The sequence below is a fragment of the Ciconia boyciana genome, chromosome 3 (assembly GCF_034638445.1).
Source record: "Ciconia boyciana chromosome 3, ASM3463844v1, whole genome shotgun sequence".
Classification (NCBI taxonomy): domain Eukaryota; kingdom Metazoa; phylum Chordata; class Aves; order Ciconiiformes; family Ciconiidae; genus Ciconia; species Ciconia boyciana.
Genome location: NC_132936.1, coordinates 71,971,496 through 71,990,909, shown reverse-complemented (window position 1 = coordinate 71,990,909; position 19,414 = coordinate 71,971,496). Strand labels below are relative to the sequence as shown.

The 19,414-nt window shown below is 37.4% G+C and overlaps 1 protein-coding gene across 2 annotated transcripts in view; it reads right to left on the bottom strand.

The window, feature by feature from the left end:
- Positions 1–19,414, bottom strand: part of SYNE1 (spectrin repeat containing nuclear envelope protein 1) — a 270,199-nt gene that overhangs the window by 139,359 nt on the left and 111,426 nt on the right. For both annotated transcript variants that reach the window (XM_072856086.1, XM_072856087.1), the window contains 16 exons: positions 19,001–19,183; positions 17,294–17,437; positions 16,810–16,965; positions 14,867–15,031; positions 13,536–13,708; positions 12,521–12,674; positions 12,234–12,377; positions 9,681–9,845; positions 8,025–8,342; positions 7,115–7,270; positions 6,263–6,433; positions 5,157–5,483; positions 3,677–3,829; positions 2,226–2,393; positions 1,037–1,213; positions 11–157 (listed from right to left, as the gene is read on the bottom strand). In XM_072856086.1, coding sequence (XP_072712187.1) covers positions 11–157; positions 1,037–1,213; positions 2,226–2,393; positions 3,677–3,829; positions 5,157–5,483; positions 6,263–6,433; positions 7,115–7,270; positions 8,025–8,342; positions 9,681–9,845; positions 12,234–12,377; positions 12,521–12,674; positions 13,536–13,708; positions 14,867–15,031; positions 16,810–16,965; positions 17,294–17,437; positions 19,001–19,183 — 2,901 coding nt within the window. The remainder of the gene's footprint in view (positions 1–10; positions 158–1,036; positions 1,214–2,225; positions 2,394–3,676; positions 3,830–5,156; positions 5,484–6,262; positions 6,434–7,114; positions 7,271–8,024; positions 8,343–9,680; positions 9,846–12,233; positions 12,378–12,520; positions 12,675–13,535; positions 13,709–14,866; positions 15,032–16,809; positions 16,966–17,293; positions 17,438–19,000; positions 19,184–19,414) is intronic.

Below are 19,414 nucleotides of genomic sequence, written 5' to 3'. Positions count from 1 at the left end.
GAACTTTTACCTGTTTAACTGCATCTGCCAGGCTGAAAGGTGGCCAGGTAGTTGGTTTCAGCTCTGACTGCACTGTAGACAGCCAAGTCTGGCACTGTTGTAGGGTATCCTGATGATTAACATGCTTCTGGAGTTCATGTTCCAAACTCTGGTACACCTAAAATAAACATTTTGTAAGGTCATCGCATTTTCAAACACTGCTATTGGCTCTCTTCTCCCACCTTGAAAAGTGCAGATATAACAGAATTATTAAGACTGGTTATTTTAGCCCTTGTACATAAAAGTACCAAGGGATGAAAGCTCCTTAAGCTCTCACTGCATCTTGCTAATTTGTGGAGAAGACAGACAATATCTAAGGCATAGCTTCTGGAAAGAAAAAATAAAGATGCAAATGAAGAGCATTGTCTCTTATTTCTGTATTCTTGTTCAACATTTTACCATTGATCTAGTATGAGGTTTTACCTACCTCAACAAAACTTACTGACTATGAAGTCTACTTTTAGGGGTTTTGTTTCGTTTGGGTTTTTTTTTTTTGGTTGGTTTTTTTTAGACTATACTGGCTTGATCTCCTAATTGGATTAACAGAATGACCCAGCTAGCCCTTCTTAACTGTATATTCTGGTTTTACTAAGAGAGACAGTATTTCCTAGCACATAATCAAGACCCATTATGTACATATGCAAACTACTAACACTAAGAGTGCAATTTGCTCCCTAGTTTTTGAAGTAGGAATAGTTCTAGTTTCTTTGCTGCAGCTGCTCAGAAGCTAGTGTAACATGAAGGTAGTGAGGGTGTGGAGAGATTGAGGTAAGAACTGACAGGCAGCTAGTTTTGCTGGCTGCTAGGCAACATTGGGATCACAAGGAATTCAACTGTAGCACAGTAAAGATGAAATGCTACATTAGTAACCTGTAGGCTCAATTTAAATGGAAACAGTAGAAAGAGTTTTACACCATTTAAAGAAACAAGTACTTCGAGAAATAATAATGCTTGTTATCCTTAAATGGAATTAAAACATTTTTTAAACAAGACTTACTCTTTGGGCTGTGCTACATATGGCAGAATAGCTATCCTTTGTTCCCTGAAGATGGCTTTGTATGTTTTGCTTCAATTTTGCTTGAAGGTGTTCTGTGCATTGACTGATCAAGTAATCACCTTTACTCTTAAGGTTGTTCAAACGATCTTCAAATCCTGCAATTTCTTCCATTATAGCCTAAGAAATAGATAAAATACTTTTGAATAAATATTTTAAACTTAAAATATGTTCTGCATTACAGCTTTTTAAATGAGTTTGGTTTTTTTTTTTCCCCTTAAATACTCTTTGTCTTCAAATTTGGAAAAAAGTTCTCAGACAACGTGCATTGTTATAGTCAAGCTATTAGAGTGTATACTCATTGTAAAATCATTGTCAAAAGTCTGTACACAGATATCCCACAGAAACATCAATAGCACTGTCATAATGTGTAAATATTATATGCTCATGCCCCAAGACTGCCCTTAATCTTCCTTTGTTGCATGCTCTCCAGGGCTCCACCAACTTCTCTTGCATCTAGTAACGAGGACTAAATTTGATGCTGAATCATGGAGCCAAATTTTTATCTAAGGAGGTTACTTAAAGAATAACACAGTAATCACAATGAGTTAAAAGATTTCAATATTTGCTCTTGGAATCTCAGTTTCAGGGAGTGGTGGGAAGGGTTGGATTTTGCTTTCTTTAATCTTCCAGAAAGCATTGGCTATCGATGTAGTGAATCATTATCATTAATAGCGACATAACAATACCTTGAATAAAAGCAATGGAACAAATGTTACAACCTAATGGGGGGGGGGGGGGGGGGGGAGGGAGGCAGGGAAAGATTTGAAAATTTAAAATATTTTTTTATCCTTAAAAGTGCCAGAGCAAAAAATGCCTTAGGAGTAAAATGACCCTAATCTGCTTTTTGTGGTCTATTTCCTGGGACATCTCAGCAAAAATCTAACACAGAATTCAGACAAATGTACAACAAAGCTCTTGTGCAGATGCAATCTCATCCAAGAAGCAGTGCTAACAACAGGGTAGATTTGTTAACTGCATTAATGACACTGATGCTTATTTACACAGTTAGCAGTAAGAGGAATAAAACAAGTGAATGACAAATACTAGAGCTCTGGAGTGGAGACAGAGAAGCAAAGAAGAAAAATTCTATTTTACCAGACAAAGGAAATTTACCCAAGAGCAAACCCACCTTGTGGTTAGCTAGTTGCTGAGTAATTACTTCAAGACTGTTACTCTCCATAAGGTCAGGGCTGACCAGCCTGCTGGACATATGTAATAACCATTTCTCCCCTTCTTGCAAATCACTGTTGTAATCCTCATGTTCTTTTACTCTCACCTCTAAGGTTTCAACGTATGCCTGCAGGTCCACAATAACCAAAATTAAATATTCAGGTAATTACAAGAATTAAAAAAAAAAAACACCAAACCAAAAAAACAGCAAGAGCTTGAAAGCATAGTAAGAGAGTTATCTTCTAAATTTATATTCCTGTGAGGGACTCTCACATGATTAGACTGTTAAGGAAGACATTAAAGGGATTCCTTGTGTGAATAAACTCTGTGGTACTGAGCGGTATTTTCACTCCAGATGAAATACTATACTTTGAAGACTGAGGAAAACACTGAGGATTTCCTTACTTTCAGAAAAGGAACACTGTCAACTTGGCATTAAGTTCACTTAGAAACAGTTATTACACGCTCTTTGAGAGATTGCACATGACCTACCAATGTTATGGTTGGGTCCCTGCTGCTTACAACTATTGCCTGGGATTGTGGTAGGCAAATTAAGAACGTACACATTGAGTTAAAATGTATTTATTCTTTTAAAGAAAGATTTTTCATAAGTTTCTCTACATTTAAGTCATCAACATTACATCTAATGCAACAGATATCAGTTTTGTGGTACAGAACAGAGGAATGTCTGTAAACTAAAAATCAACTGTGAAAAAAAAAAAATAATCTGCTATTGGTGGATGGATTGGCAATTAAAGGTACTTAGGTCAAACACAAGTACTAACGTGGTTTACAGAGCTTATCCTTGTTAGGAGTATAACCTATTAAAAGCTTTAGGAATAATCATACTTTAGGACATATTTAGAAGTATTAGATCTTTCAAAGTGCTACATACATATGGACTAATGAATCAATGTTAATTAATAATGCCCTTGCTGAATTAAATTATATCCATCTTGCAGTTCATTTTCTCCAGTGACTTCCATTCAACCACTCAACTAGATTAAACAAGGTTTGTGCAAGATCTAGCAGAAACAAGAGACAAAATGGTATAATTTAAGGGTATCTGTCCCTTCAAGAAATATTGTATTTAGAAATCTATTCAATGCAATTAAAAATAGTAACAATAGTACAAACTAGTCACTGATATATTTCTCCTTAGTGCTATGAAGACTTCACCTGTCACACTCAAAATTCATTTCAGCTACTCTTGTTAGATTTATTTAGGTAGAAGTTCTTTCATATTTAAGAATCACCCCCCCCCCCCCAAAAAAAAAAAAAAAATTAATCTAACTGGCTCTGTGTACAGGGTGTGACATGACAGCATGAAACAAATAGTCACCTTCTTATTAAAGAGGGGAAAAAATATAGCAAATTGAAAGAACCTAGAGTTCTCTTCTGACTTTTTACCTTTATTGTGCTGCAAAGTTCCTGGTAACTGCTCTGAAGGTCTTGAATGTTGTTCTTTAGCGTCGTATCATTCACCAGATCAAAAAGTGCTTCTCCCTTTTCAATCACTGATTTTATTGAAGGCTCATGGGAGAGAACAGTCTGCTGTATGGACTACAATGCAAGCAAGAATTAAAATATATATTGAACACTGAAGATCTATTTCGCTAACTTCCCTTTGGTCTGAAGCACAGTCTTCTATCATGGTATATATCATCCTTTCCAGGTGAGAAGAGCTTTGCTACCAGTACAGGACTATCTTTCTCAGCCATGCCCTGAGACAACAACTTTGCAGGCATCTAAGAGCAATTGCTCATTTTGTGAGTGGCTAGTAGCACAGCTGATAATCTGGAGCTGGTGAAGGAGAGGGAGTTAATATGTGTGAAGGGGCAAGTGCTTGGGATAAAACTTGCTCAGAGGAACGAATTCTGCAAATAGGTGGGAAAGTATCACCAAAGCCATCCCCTTAATGAGACAGTGTGCAGATGAGTGCATAAGACTGTATAGTCAAGAGTATGCAAACTGATCTGTTATGTCATTGTGCCACTGGTTCAGACAGCATGGCACATGCCAGCATCTATAAAATGACAGTGAGATACCAGCTCCCTAAACATGTAGAAAGCAAGCACACAGCTATGACATATGACTGAGTACTGAAGCTAGAGAGGGGCAGTGGGCAGTTTCAGAGAGAAAGCCTTGATGCTGTGCAGGTACTGCTCAGCAATAGCCAAAACATTTGTTTGTTAGCAACACTTTTTAGCCACAAATGTAAAGCACAGCACTATATGGGCTGCTTCGAGGAGAGGTAGCTCCATCCCAGCCAGACCCAGTACACATCTTATGAAGCACCTGTAATCCTGGAGTATTTTACAAAAACATCATTAAGAGAAACAATGGGGTTTGTTGTTAATTTTTTCTACTCATTTTTACAACTGGAAAAAAAAAAAAAACAACCAACAAACCACTTCATTAAAATCCTAACTAAAAACAGAGGAGGCCATAGCAGCTGACTGTCTTAGATGTCAGTTAAGCTGGGACACTCAGCTTTAACCAGAAAGCTGATTAAGCCAATGACAGAGGCAATGTCTGCAGTGAAGAAAGACCAACTGATTTCTATCCTTGCTTAAACAGCAGTTAACTCTGTTGATATCAATGGAATTACTCATATGTGTACTCATCACAGAATTTTGCTCCATAACAGAAAATTTTCAGATGTGGAAGCCTTATTAGGACATTCACATTTCAAATCCAGGTGCTCACTCTGGTTCACAGATGCAGGTATCATGCATCTTTTCACTTTGATGCTGATTTGGACATCCAGATCAGACATATGTCATACATCTATTGAGGAAACCTGAACAGATACCTGGATCAGAGGATATGCTGTGAGTCCACTAGGTCAAAATCGATTCAATACTACAATGATATAACCCCTTTTTACCTTGTATTTGGACAACTGGGCCTTCTTCTCATACAGTTCGCTCTTTGGCTCCGCTGGAGCATGTAACATGGCTTGGTACTCTGTGACCCATTGAGTCTGTGCCTTGTACTTGTCTGAGAACTCCTTTGCCAGCTGAAGGCACTTCTCCGAAGTCATGTGTTCTTTCCTGATGGAGCCAGCCAGCTCTTCAAGCTGTTCCACATGATCTCCAATTTCTTTTCTTAACTGGTCAACATCATTTTCTTCCATGTATTTTATAGCTCGCTCCCCCTTCTCACGGGCAGATTTCAGTAAACTGTGGCCTATGTCCATATCACTCAATAGCAGCTGTGAAGGAAGTGTTTGGTAACAGAAAATGTATGCAAGCTCTTGCCTTTTTTTTCTTTTTTTAAAAATTCATTGTTGTTCTATTATCAGTGAGAGGCTAACTAATTTTTTTTTTTTTTTTAAATTTTGCTAAGGACACAGAAGGAATTGCTAGGGAAATTGAATGGACTTTTCACTACAAAATTGCCTGGAATTAAGGTGTGGTTAACTAGAAGGAAGCAGAAAAAGCAAATACTTCTGTTCTGCACTGGGCTTGTGAAGATAAAGACAGAAACTGAGGGCTATCAGGAGAGGACTCATACTCCAAATTCTGGAATAGATGAAAGTTTTCCCTTAGCGTATTATGTTTAAGCTGCAGGACACATGAAAAACTTGTCTACAACTCTGAGATGAAATGTGAATTTTACTGACGAGTTATTTCAATGAGGAGAAATAGGAAACACTTCTTGCCACAGTGCATACTGCTATAAAATATAGATGACAGGATGTCTTGCGAGGAGAATGTATTTTAAGTTTTAACCTAAACCAAAACACATATAAACAAGTCTTATGGGAGGATAGGATTATATTATTTAGGACTATTCATAACCTCAACAACCAAACTGCGATCTAATGTGTGTATGACAGGAGAACAGAAAGTTTTATACTGGGTAGTCTTTATCCTGTTAGCTTCTCTGGGCAAGGTAAAGTCAGAATTTTGAGCAGCTGTTAAGATGCACGTTAAAAAATAGCCTCTTTTTGGTGAACAGAAGCAAAAATTGCATTCAAGAAAGCTGTACCTCTAGTTTCTGCACTTTTTTCTCCATTGCTGTCTTATCAACCACGTCAAACTTGGTGATCACATTTCTGAAGTTCTTGTTAGTAGCTCCATACCAATTTGTGTAAGCACTAAAAGCCAATTCTGACTCCTCCATACAGCGTATTTCTTCTTCCAGAAACTTTATTTGCTCCTACAAAAAAATATGGAGGGTAGGGGGAGGAAACAAGAACCACCCAGATGTTAATCATTGCTGTTGGCTAAAGATAGCAATAAATTGCTATTTATTAGTAAAACCTGCTATACTAAGATTAAACACATAGGTTTTGAGTTCTTTCCTATCTAGCGGGTAATTCTCACTGGGGTCTTGTCAAGGTGTACATATAGCAATCACTAATGTTAAAACTGAGTTAATACTAAACACTGAAAAGGTACTTATATTTTGAAATTTTAATTGTGACTTGTGGTTATGGTACTACGAGACACTTAGTACTTAAAGTGACCTGAAGACTGTACCTTATCGATTCAAATTTTCCCCGTACCTATGTGTTTCAGTGATAACCTGAAAACATTTCTCTAGAGGTCATTCGGCATTCAAACATACTGAATTCTGAATTTCTCTCCTGAAACTGCCAAACAAGTCAGTAACAACATCTGATTAATACTGAGTATTTTTGAAGGGCATTATCCCAATTATGGTTCTCCAATACACTTAGTCCAATGAAATCTACATGTATGTGTGTATATATATGAATATATATGTGGATATTATATTATTGAGTCTATAGATAAAGTCTAATTAAGAAAGTCTGTTTATATTTGCTTCTTAACTGACAATTTATGATGTTATAAGGAATTAATTTTCATTACTTACCAAGACACGAAGAAGAAGAGTTTGGTAGCGAGATGTAAGCTGTGTAGCTTGGCTTCCCATTCTACTCGCAGTAAGACTTTCCTCTAGTATTTGCTGAGCCAATACCCCAACTTCCTCCACATCATCTTTGTAGACTGTAATTTCTTCATGCCACTTCTATGACAAAGACATTATCCAGCTTATATGACTGATTCAAACATCTTAAACACAATGGGAATTTATTTGTAACTAAGTCAGGAAATCATTGAAAAGAAAACAAATACATCATTGTAAACATGGATTTACAACAGGAAAATAAAACAGAATCTGATGAAGGTTAACGTAACGAATATGCTGGAAGTTTTATCATACCATATGGCCTGCATTTCATTACAATAGATTCAACACTTCCCCCCTCACCCCCCAAATAATCATAGAAATGCAACCTAGACTTCCTATAGAATTTGCCTGAAGTTTTAAAGGTGACTGTAAAGCATAACCTTGAATCTCTTCAAATCTGCTTCTTGTGTTTATTCAGAACCATGTCTTCTCCTTGCAGTGACTAAAGGAGAATTATTACATCAACACAGCAGAGACTTCACAACACAGTTGGTCACGTTTTATTCTTGTTACAATATTAACACTGTCCCACTCCAGGACCAATTTTTGTCCTTAGTTATGCCTTCATATACCACAGAGCCTACGAATTCCCCATCTCCCTATGAGATTTCACCATTGGTATAGCCATACCTTTACCAGTAAAATGGGAGGAACCTGGACCCAGAAGGCACGAGGCTCTCTTGGATCCATCATTCTAGGCACCACCTCAGAAAAAATTGCAATGATTCCTGTCATTTTCACAGTGTGACCAGGAACCGATGTGGAAACCTCACATGGGATTTTGCTTAAGGAATGCCTTAACTATATTTACCTTCATTTGTTGAAGCTGCATCTCCTTTGTTGCTCTACCAGACTGCCTCCCAGTCCTGACAGCAACCTTCTCCTCCAGATCTGTCAGCCAGTCATTAACCTTCTGAAATTTTTTCTCCATTAACCTCAGTCTGCTCACAGTGGCATTTAATTGGCTTCTTGCTTCACAAAGCCTGTGCTGATAAACTTGCCAATCCTGCCGTAAGGATTCCAGGGCTCGGTCTTCTATCTGGGGAATGCCCCAGGGAATCACCTCCTCTCTGGCATGGACAGCAGCATTCAATAATGCTTGTCCTTCTGCACAGTGGACCTGCAGCTCCTGTAAAGGCAGAGTTATGGATACATACCCTACATTAACAGCTTTCATTCTCACATGGCAAACAAAGCCTTGGTTCTACTTAACACAAAGGCAGTTACCTCACGTTACCTAGATATTCCCTTTAGTTATCTATGGTTGAACATATATTACACTGTATCTAAGAACACCTATGACGGCATGCTCACTTACAAAGCAAACCGAGTATCACTATTATCGACAACTGAATTGGAGAAAATTATTAACAAAGCATGCATTAAATTCTTTCCCCTCCTGCTAAGTTTATCACGAGTTCTGAAACATTAGCTGCCTGAGCTGGCATGGGATGGATGCAATCCATTCAGCACAGCCTTAAATTCAAAACTTTCCAGCTGTGGCAAGCGGACTGTAAGACTGACTCTAAAATTGAATCTGTTTAAAAACAAGGAACAATATGAGGCTTTAATCTTTTATAATAAACAAACCTATTTATTTTTACATGTATTTGAGACACCATTCCAAAATAATTCTTGATACCCTCTTCTGGGCATGTGAGGTATTTTCATGGTTAATAGAACTTGAATAGAAAGTATGAAGGGATTCAATCCAATTAGAAAACATAACCAGGAAATTACCTTAACAAAATACAGTTGCTTGTTGTCTTGGTTTATATTTGAGATATATATTCAGATTTTCAAAATGGATTCAGATTTTCTAAAGTAAACTATAATAACAAGACATATATGCAGAGTCCCTGATCATACAAAGACCTTCCCAGTAACCTGAATAAAGTAATAAATATTTGACAACTCAAGTACAGACCTTTTGCTAATTCAACAACAGGTATGAAAGTATTTTAAGCCATCTTAAGATCATAACTGGGAAATTACTGAAGTACTACAGGTTCACTTTTCACTGTCACTTAAGTGATTCAGTAATAGTCTTCCCACCTCACCATGGCAGCTAGCCTACATGACTGGAACTGACTGGAAGTAGATGCATCTGTACTGTAAGCAATAAAAGATGAAGACCCAATGAAAAGAATACTTTTAATATTCTGTGAAACACAGGGAAAAGAAGATGTAGGCCAACATCCAAAACAAATTCAGTACTTGCAAGAAAGCATTAGTATGCCTGGGGATTTCATTCAAGGCCTGACACTTCTTTCTGGAAATGAGCGACAATGTTTCCATTGACTTTACTGGAACCACTTTTGAGCAGCAAAGTACTTATATATAATGTGATTCCAAGCTGTTCTCGAGACAAAAAAAGAGATGCAATTTTTGTCTGGTAATTAATAATATTCTGTTATTTTACAAGTAGGATTTCTTTTTTTTACTTAGGGTGTCACACATTATGTACCTGTAAGTCTCGGAGTGTTGCCTCCTGTTTCTGGGCATCACCATCAAGATGTGATAAACAGTCAAGTTTTTCCTGTTCCTTCTCCAGCCATACTTCAAAGGTCTTCAGATTTCTTTGGTACTCTTGATGTAAGTTAAGCAGTCCTTCAGCTTTTGTTACTGCCTCCTGCTTGTTAAAATATTTACATATACATATATATATTTACATATACATATACATAATATTTACATATACATATATATATATATATATATCTTAGTGTATCATCAAACCAAGAAAACATAAAACCCAGACTTCCATCAAGGTGAAAAGTTTCTATCTGATGCTGAGCTTTCCTAGAATTCAAGAGTACTTGGATTCTGAGGATGGTTTGATCAATTATGGGGAAAGAGGGGGCAAATGTGGGAATACAGATACTTATCCTAAAAGGTTCTTCACGTAAGTTTGTGACTTCTGGGATCTGAAGTTTTGATCTGGGATCACTTTTAAATAACACCTTAGTGTCTAATAACAAAAGACCTTCTTAATTTTTATACCAATTTAAATTCACTTTACTCAAGTGATTAATAAGAGTATGAGCTTAGAAATTGCATATTTTTTTCTTCAGATGAATTTTCTTGCCAATGGAATAATAATCTTCTATTAAGAGTATCTAATACCTTTAGGTTTGAAAACTACCCAAGTCCTTTGCAGGTAGTTCCTGCAGAGCACAGTGAGAAACTTCTGCAAGTCTTCTGTGTATGTGGGTGAGCAAGTTACAATAATTTCACAACCCAGCACTAAAATATTACCATATCTCGGGTACAGCAGGAAAGGTGGCATATATTAGCACTAGACTAGTCTTTCTATGTGCAAGAAAAGTATACTACATGTAATTCACACCGTCTAAGAAATTATGGGAACGGGGACTTGAGTTCGGATGGAGGCAAGACAGGCTGCATCCCAGGGCAGCAGGCTACATAAAATGGAAAACAGTTTCATAAACAGCAGCCACGAACCTACTGTCTTCTTTACCTATTCCTAACAGGTCTAGGCAGTGAGAGGAAGGAAGAAAAGAGAAGCATTAGCAATCTTTTACAAGGCCTGTCCATGGCCAGTAGTGGGAAGAGGGAAAGACAGACTAGTTCTCTTGCCTCTTGACAGTGACTGCAGGGAATTACAGGTCTTGGTCTGCTCAAGCTTGGGCCACAAACCCTTGGGGAAACTTGTCAGGTTTCCCACTTGGCTAAAGGATTACTACAGGATTTGACCATTCTTTACTTTCCAGCTATTTGCTTTGAACTTTGAAATTCTTTCTGAGGGTTGACTGTACTCTTGACACTTATCATCACCACAGTTGGGAGTGGGGAAGACCAAAGTCATCTGGGGTATTAGGTGGGAAGAGAAAGAAGGGATGCTCCTTGCTACATGAGGAAAGAGGTACAGAGCTCTTGCCTCTGTGAACTACCATCCATTTCTCATTGCTCCCATGCTGTTGCTCAAGCTGAGCAAATACAGGCAGTCTGTATAGATTTGTGCAAGACAAAAAGGTAAAGGTTAGAGGATCCCCATGCTAAAAGGAATATTAGGTATTCACTAGCACTTCCCAGGACTTACTCATCCCTCTGGCAAACCTGAGTGAGTTCATTTGCAGAAGGCCCAAAGAAAGACAGTGCATTGCATTCTTTGCAGTTGTGGAAGACAGTACCACAAAACAGTGAATCACTTAGGCATTTGAAAAACTGAATTTTGGCCCTTTCCACAGGACAAAGACATCATTGAGACAACAAAATTCAATTTTACTACACTGCTGTAATGACGAACAGTTGTCTGAGCATACATTAGGCATTATTAAATTACCACAGAAGAATTTGGGTTAACTGGAGATAATCACCTGGCCTTAAATGTATCACCAGGTCTTTTATTATTGCTTCTTTATCTTGTATCTTCCATTAAAACCCATCTTGGTCTTTATCTGTCTATGCCCTAATCTTTTCCAGATCTGTGATATTAACACTTATTAGTAAATGTAGTACTCATCATGCTGGGTCTTTTGACATTAGAGTCAGTACTTGCTAATAACGTTTGTGTTCAATAGTAAGCTTCTACAGTTGTCAACCATTTGTGAATTACCTGATTGACTGGTTTCATTTATTGCAAAACATACATTTATGCAAATCACAGATTCAGAAGTGCTTGCAGCTTTTCAGTCACAAAAACAGTCATATCTGTGCTGAAGTCAATGAGACTTTTGACATGGAATTCCTCACACTATTCACCTGATGATTTTTTCAGATTCAGATTTTTAGAACCTTTCTGAAAAGATCTGGAGCTCAGTGGTACAGGAAGACAGATTGATAAATCACACTAATAACTTTCTGTTACATTAAGTTACAGTTGTCCCCAAACTTTTACTCTGTAAAAGTACTCTGTAAACAGCCATACCCAAACTTTTCATTGATCATTTATTTTATTATATTTTACATGTAGTAAAATAAATGATCAATGAAAAGATCTTATCTTTTTCCTTGTTGCCAACAAAACAAGAGGGAGTTCTAGCAAGAAAAACTGTACCCTCGTTCTGTCTTTGAGAAACTTATACCGCTCCTGAAGGTCCTGGAGTTCAAGCTGAGTGACATAATGCTCAGCCATCCCACTTCCTTTCACTTCAATCGTCTCCAGCAGGCTGCTGTGACTCAACACCTCTTCACTGAGTAGCTGCAAAACAGAAAGAGAAAAACATATTTATGAACGGGAAGCATTAAAACAAGACCACAGACTAATCTTGCAGTTATGCAGCCTTTTTTGTTGCTTAAAAGGTGATATGGGCTTGTTACTTGTTTATTGTAAAGCAAACACACCTTTGCTTTGCTGAGGGCAGCTGTTTTTTCCCTCAGTTCAGCATATTGCCTTTCAGAAGCATTCATACTTGCTTCTACTTTATCCATCCAGCTGGAAAACTGACGAACATCATCCTGGTAACTTGTCCATTTGGAGAGAGCTCCTTCCAGTTGACTGTAATTTAAAAATACATATTTATTGTGATAGCAGAGGTTCTCATGTTATTTAAGCGGTGAGATGTAGTCATATACAGTTATTCTAGACTATATTTATAAGAAAGATATATCACAAGCTAAGAAGTCTGAGACAGAGCTGTTAAAACCCTACAGGTTTTAACTAGGAGCACTGTTTGGCTGATAAAGAGAAATTAAGTTTTCCAAACTTGGAATATTAAGGAGGTCTGCAAGTTATGTAGCTAGCTGACATGTTCTAGCTTTAGTAAATAAAATGCAACTGAAAGCATAAGATTCAGAACCAGAAATTTTCTGTCCCTTTGCATGCATTCAAAATTGCTGCATTCTAACATTTAATTACCTTTGGTGTTTTAAATCAAAATATTTGCAACTAGTGATGCTCCACCAAAGAAGGCTGCATTTTTTCCCCTGTATTTCTTTATTCTATCACTTTGAGAATCACTATTGGCCACTGCAATTACAGTACCTTCTGTGAAATGCTAGCAAGTGGAAAACCAGAGAGGATCTTGACAGAGCAACCATTAAAGATCTTCTAATTTCTTAGAACAATTCAAGGCATCAAGTGCAACTCAAAGTAAAATTTACAACAAGATTATGAACATGGAATCCACTTTTAAGAGTATATTGACAATAAGTGTTAACAAAGCTTAGATCCCTCACAGTTTTGCCCCCCTTCAAATGAATATGTCACTTAAGGCCTCTAGACCTGCAATGTTAGGCACATGCAGTCATTTTACATGAATTTGACTCCTGTAATAATAAAAGTCTGGGAATTAACTTCTCAAAAATTTTGACAGCGCTGTATTACCAAGCATCATTCTGCACCTCATACCCTTTTTACCTCTTGCACTGGATGCAAGCAGAGAGAAGAGAAGCCCAGCTGTCCTTCAGGGTTTGCAACTGCCGTTCAATCACTGGTACTCCCTCCAGAGAAGTATTTTGCAGAACAGATTCTCCTCTTGTCAGAACCATTTTCATTTGGATTTCTTTTTCTTGTTTCACTGCTAGCAGTCCCTAAAAAGTGAGTGGATATTATTCTACTTTTATCATTAACTGGGCATGAATATACTAACTGGCTTTACTGGAAAATGAGCTGATCGAATTTAGCAGCTTGTACAAACAGTCAATTGGAAGAGGGACAGTGGGGTTCACAGCTGGGCTTCACAAGTAAAAAAGTGATTTTTCAAAGGGTAGGTTTAGACCATTAAAAACAATCTTAGTTGACAGGGAAGTTTTCATGGAATCTGTGCAGGTACTTACAGTGTATCAGAAGGTACCGTTGAGTGGAAAAGCTGGCATTCCAAAGGGAATGTCATTTAGATGGAAAATAGGAGGATTCATTCATGGAGAAAACAAGATGTGATGACAAAGCTCTTCTACAGGGCCAAAATACAGTTCTACAACTCTAGGGTCTATTTGCAACACCAAGGTACCAACATATAAACTCAGCAGACTATCAGCAACGTCAGCTTAGAGACTTCAGCTCCTGGAGCTGCGCAGTTGCAAACTAACAGCTTCTACCACTATGCAAAATCATGAAAAGCCTGAAAGCATGAACCTGAAAGACTCAGAGAACAAAAGGCAAAATATAATTTTAGTATTTTGCTACAATCTCTTGCTTTTTGACGTATCCTTATAATTTAAGGACTTGTCCATATTTTGGCCACAGCTTAAAATTTGAAACGTCAATAATATGAAAAGTATTGTTTTCCGAGTACTGCTCTTCAACATCTTCTGTGCAGTGATATCAATAGATGCTATTTTCTTAACTGTAGTCACCATTTTTAAAGCAATCAATTATAGGAAAAGCAGTTCGGAATCATCTGTATCACCTGTAAGATCTAGGAAATAATATATTAAACTAACAGAAGTGAATATCCTACTTCTTCCATTTAACCTTTAGCAGCTACACAACATCTTTTGAGTTCTTTTAAGAATTTGCATATATGCAGTTTTCCATGTCATAAAGGTCCCTATATCCTTCTTAGAGAAAACTTCTAATAATGAGCTCTTTCTTCTATAAAAAGAGTTAATTTTGAATAAATAGAAAATCAGTGTCTGAACAACAACAGTTGTTACACTAATATGCAACAACTAACATAAAGTATCCTATATTTGTATTCTTCTTACAGATCTAAAAAGAGCAGGTTTTGGAGTCTATTGTTTCCATACCTCTAGCTTTAACATCCGGCTGTCCAGAACACTCTTGTCTGCAGTGGGATGACAGTAGGAGTCCAGCATGTGAACTGCATCAGCCACCCAGTCCTGGAGGTCCTTGACACTGTGCAGGAACTGCTGGTGCTCTGCTACGACCCTATCCATCCTGGAAACTTTCTCCTGCAATTCATACAGCAATTAGCACCAGCAGCTATTCAAAGGATTGCTTACCCCATACCTACGTATGGGCTTTAGAATGAGTTTCATAAACTATACTCAGAAATTCTCTTCATACATTGGTGATTACAAGTACACTTACTTGAGCATGGAATCAATTTTGCCTATACACACACACAAACAAGTTGTCCAAACATAACATACAAATGAAAATTTCAGAAATGCCTTTTTTTGTTTTCTAAATGTGAAGCTTCAACTAATTGTCTCCTCTCACCTGAAGTAGATGAGAGTTTTCTAGTTTCACTTTTTCTTAAACATCTGGTAAATCACACCTAAACTCCATTTCAGTGTTGCAACTGAAGATAACTTGTGAAATCTGTCAATGCACAAGACAGATTTAAGCCTGTGAATCTATGCCATTGCAGTAACATTACTTTGTTGATACTTGGAAAAGAAAGACCTGTTTTCCTCAATGACTCCCATTGTCATAACCATTCTTCTGAAAAATTACTGACACTCATAGGAATCAAAAATAAATGCTCAAGTTACATTGCTAAAAGGCCTGAGGTGAACAGGAATACAGAGCAGAGTGTATTTCACATGGTGACAGAGAACTAAAGTAAAGGCAGTGAAACAGGCTTAGGAAGTTACAGAGAGGGATCTTTCCCAAGCGTTCATGGCTATCCAAAGAATTTCAGGATTTCTCTCACAGGCTGGATCATATGTATTCTCTGCCTCAGATTCCTTCTTCTCATCCTGACATCTCCTACAAGTTCTGTCCACACAAGCCAATGTTAGTAACTCAGGCATCTTCCCCTTTTTCATTTTGCAGTCATAAAAATTTATTATAGCCATATATCAATTTCAGTAAGTCATACAGCTCTAGATATGCTTTATAATTTTTATTTCCACAAAAAAAGTAGAAATTAACAAACTAGCAATTGCCCAAACATAAATACTCTCTGAACTGAATTGTTATCCCATAACACACTTCCTATATCCTTAATTATTCTCATTACTGTAGTAACTATAAGCCTAATTCAACATCAAGCCTCCTTCATGACTGGAACTTTGTGAAAAATAACAGTCCAAAAGAAGGACTGTTTACACAAGAGAGATACCTGTTTACACAATAAAACAGATTATCTGTTTACACAATAGAGATAGCAGAACTATTAAATGGTGAAGTGTGTCAAGTACCACTCAGCAAAACAGTTAGGTTAAACTCTCAGTTCTTAGCATGATGCTTTAGTTTGGCCTATGCCTCCCCTTGAACCTTCAAAAGCAGACTAAGAGGTAATTTTTTTTAGAAGACCATTCTATTAGTTTTAGATGAAGATGCTGACAATGCAAATAATTAATCATCAATATAAGATGCAATGAAGTAATAACTTTTCCGTGTTCTGTATTTTGTAAAAAAAAAAAAAACTCCCCTAAGTTTTGAAAAATACTTCTTTCAGGTGCCACAAAAATAAATGTCTTCAATGCTTGAAATTATACAATAATCAGGTTTGATTTTGATTATCAGGTGGGGTTTACTTTTTAATCAAAACACATTTGGGAAAAAAAAAAAAAAAATCACAATTCCATTTTGTTGACAGTCCATGGAACTATCCAGGTCCTTACTTCCCACTCTTTAAAGCCAATGTGAAAGACAAGATAGCTCAGACATACCACACAGCAGACAAGCAAGACAACTGCAGTGTTTCACATTTCAGTCTTTCTTTTCCCCCACATACATCAAATGAACTGCTTAAAAGCACATACGCTGAGTGCATTACCTTTGTCAGATTGCTTAGAGTAAGATATTGAGAAGACAACTGAGACACTCTGCGCATAAAGCTTTTGCTGACAGCTTGCTCTTCCCACAGCTGCTGAGCTTTCTCTTTTAGCCTGTTGAGCTGATGCTCGTGGCAGCTTATTTCCTCAAGGACAGACTGTAAAGCACAAGCACGGTAACATTAAGAGTGGGTGCAAGAAAGCAGGAAATAGAGAAGCATGAAGGCCCCATGAAAAATAGAAGTGACATATGGCAAGCTTGCTGAGAAAGGCACACCATACGGCTAAAGCAATGAAGCAGCGTGTCATAAGAAATGTGGAGATGCAAAACCTGATGGAACAGGATCATCAACAGCAATCCTTGAAACCAGTTATCTTATTTAGAGGTCAGGATGCTAGAATGATCAAGCTTTTGTAAGGAATCAATGAGGCCAGGAGGATGGGACAGAAAGTCTTGCTGTGTTAAAAAGGCTTCTAAGAAGTCACCTGCAACTTTTGCTGTTCTCTCCTCTTGGAAGGAAGATCGTGGAGCCGACTGCTACTTCCTTGTACCATCCTCTCAGTTGCGGTCAGCCACTCCTGCAGAGGCTCAGCAGTTGCTTCAAAGTCCTTCATCTGGATCTTTAAGTTCTGGGAAGACATGCACAATTTTATCAACAGTCCTACTGCACTGGGCATAACTGTAATGCACAACACACAGATCAAGCACACAAAAAGGATATACAATTGCAGCCAAACACCACACAACTCTTCAAAATAAATTACACCAGCTCTGCTCCTTCCCATCCCACAAACAGACACTGAAAGAAAAGTCTGAGAGCACCTCTTTAAGAGGCAAAATAGAAGCAACAATGTAGGATATGTCTACACAGTTCAGGGGAGGCTGAAGCAAATTTCCTCTGAACTGAAAGCTTTACAGATCTTAGGAGTTTTGACTCAATGTAAATCTAACTCGCACAGCTAAGGCAGTCTGAAAAAAGGCTAATTTGGGATACGAATTACCTGACATCTGACTGCAGTCATTCACACTGACCCCTCCTTAAATGGGCTGCCACTATTCCTAGGTGATGTATGACTAAGTTCAACCCAATCCTGGGGATCATTTCTGATTATATTATTTTTAGTGTAAAATTTTGGTTATAAAAACGTGTGTGTAAAGGCATATGTAGGCATTCCTTCAGTGCCTGCATATTTTTCTTGTAGGCTTATTCTGCATGATTAAAAAAAAGAGCATCTGAAATAATCCACATGGAATAGAAACCTCAACAGCATAGTTCTTGTGCCCTAGTTATTTTTTTTTTTTTACCCCAGACTGATTTCATTTTCTTTTTAGCTATAGCCTTACCACTTAAATTAAACATCAGAATGAAAAACTAAGCCTATAAGACTGAAAAATGCTTGGCTCAAAAAGATTAACCTCTAAGGACGTCTTCTTTCCATGTCAACTCTGAGATGAAGAAAGGTAAGTCCTTGCTACGTGAAAATTTTTTTTTAAAGGCTTTCCTACATGATGTATTAAATGTATTTAAACTTTTTCTCAGCTGACTAGGCAGCACTGGTTTGAAACAGGAATGCCTAGGAACTTTAGTTCTCCTACACTATGCAGGGAATTCCAGCTAAGACCTTTTGACCTTAAAACCTATGACCTTAAAAGAGATTATGTTTTTAAAATATTCACCTTCTGTGCTGGTTGAATTGTGAGTTCTGAACAGAGAAAGGCACTGGGGTTTATTTAAAAAGTTGCTCAAATAAATCATTACATTTCACCAGTTTGCAATAAGAGAGACAACATTTACCCACTGTACTGGGAGTATTCAATCAGCAACAGTGTCAGAAATCTGTGCTAAAACAGTCCTTAAAAAAGAAAATGTGTTTCAGTAATCCAGTATATTTGATGAGACTCACGTTAATGAATTTAAGCAATTGCTGTCTTTGCTACCTTCAGTTACTCTGAATAACACCCTTCCTGCATGAAATACCCCACTTAAATCAAAGTGGAATCAGGTCATAAGGATATAAGTAAACAAAAGTAAAATGTAAGTAGAAGAATGAGACTTTTTGAAAACGGCAATTTATTAGCTGTCACATCATAAACACTTACAGCTATATATGAAATCTAAACTGTGCTGTTTGAAACAAAAAGCAAAGAGGAAATTTAGATCCAATCTTTCCCCACTGTGACTGGTTCAATACCTCCAATGCAGATTCCTTCTGGTGGAGGGTGGTGATAAATTTTTTCCAATCTTCTTTAGCAGTAGCAGATTTGTCCTGGATAACTTTAGCCTTCTCCTTTGGTAAAACAGAGCACAGCAGTTCTCCTTTGGATGCTACCAGGTTTAGTTTTTGTTGCCCATTCTCACTTTCCGATAAGAATTCCTAAAAATAGTAATAAAAGAAGCTAATTAGTGGACTTTGGGTCCCAGTAAAGGTCAATGGCAACCTCTCAGAAAATTTAACAGGGATAAGAGTTTATTGTTTCTGCTCGTTAACATGCTAATTCATCTTTTGGTACATTCCATTTTAATATTGTTCATATTTATGGGATTTAGGGACAATGGCTACTTAATCCAGAAGTGCCATGTGTCTAAATAATGTATATATTAACAC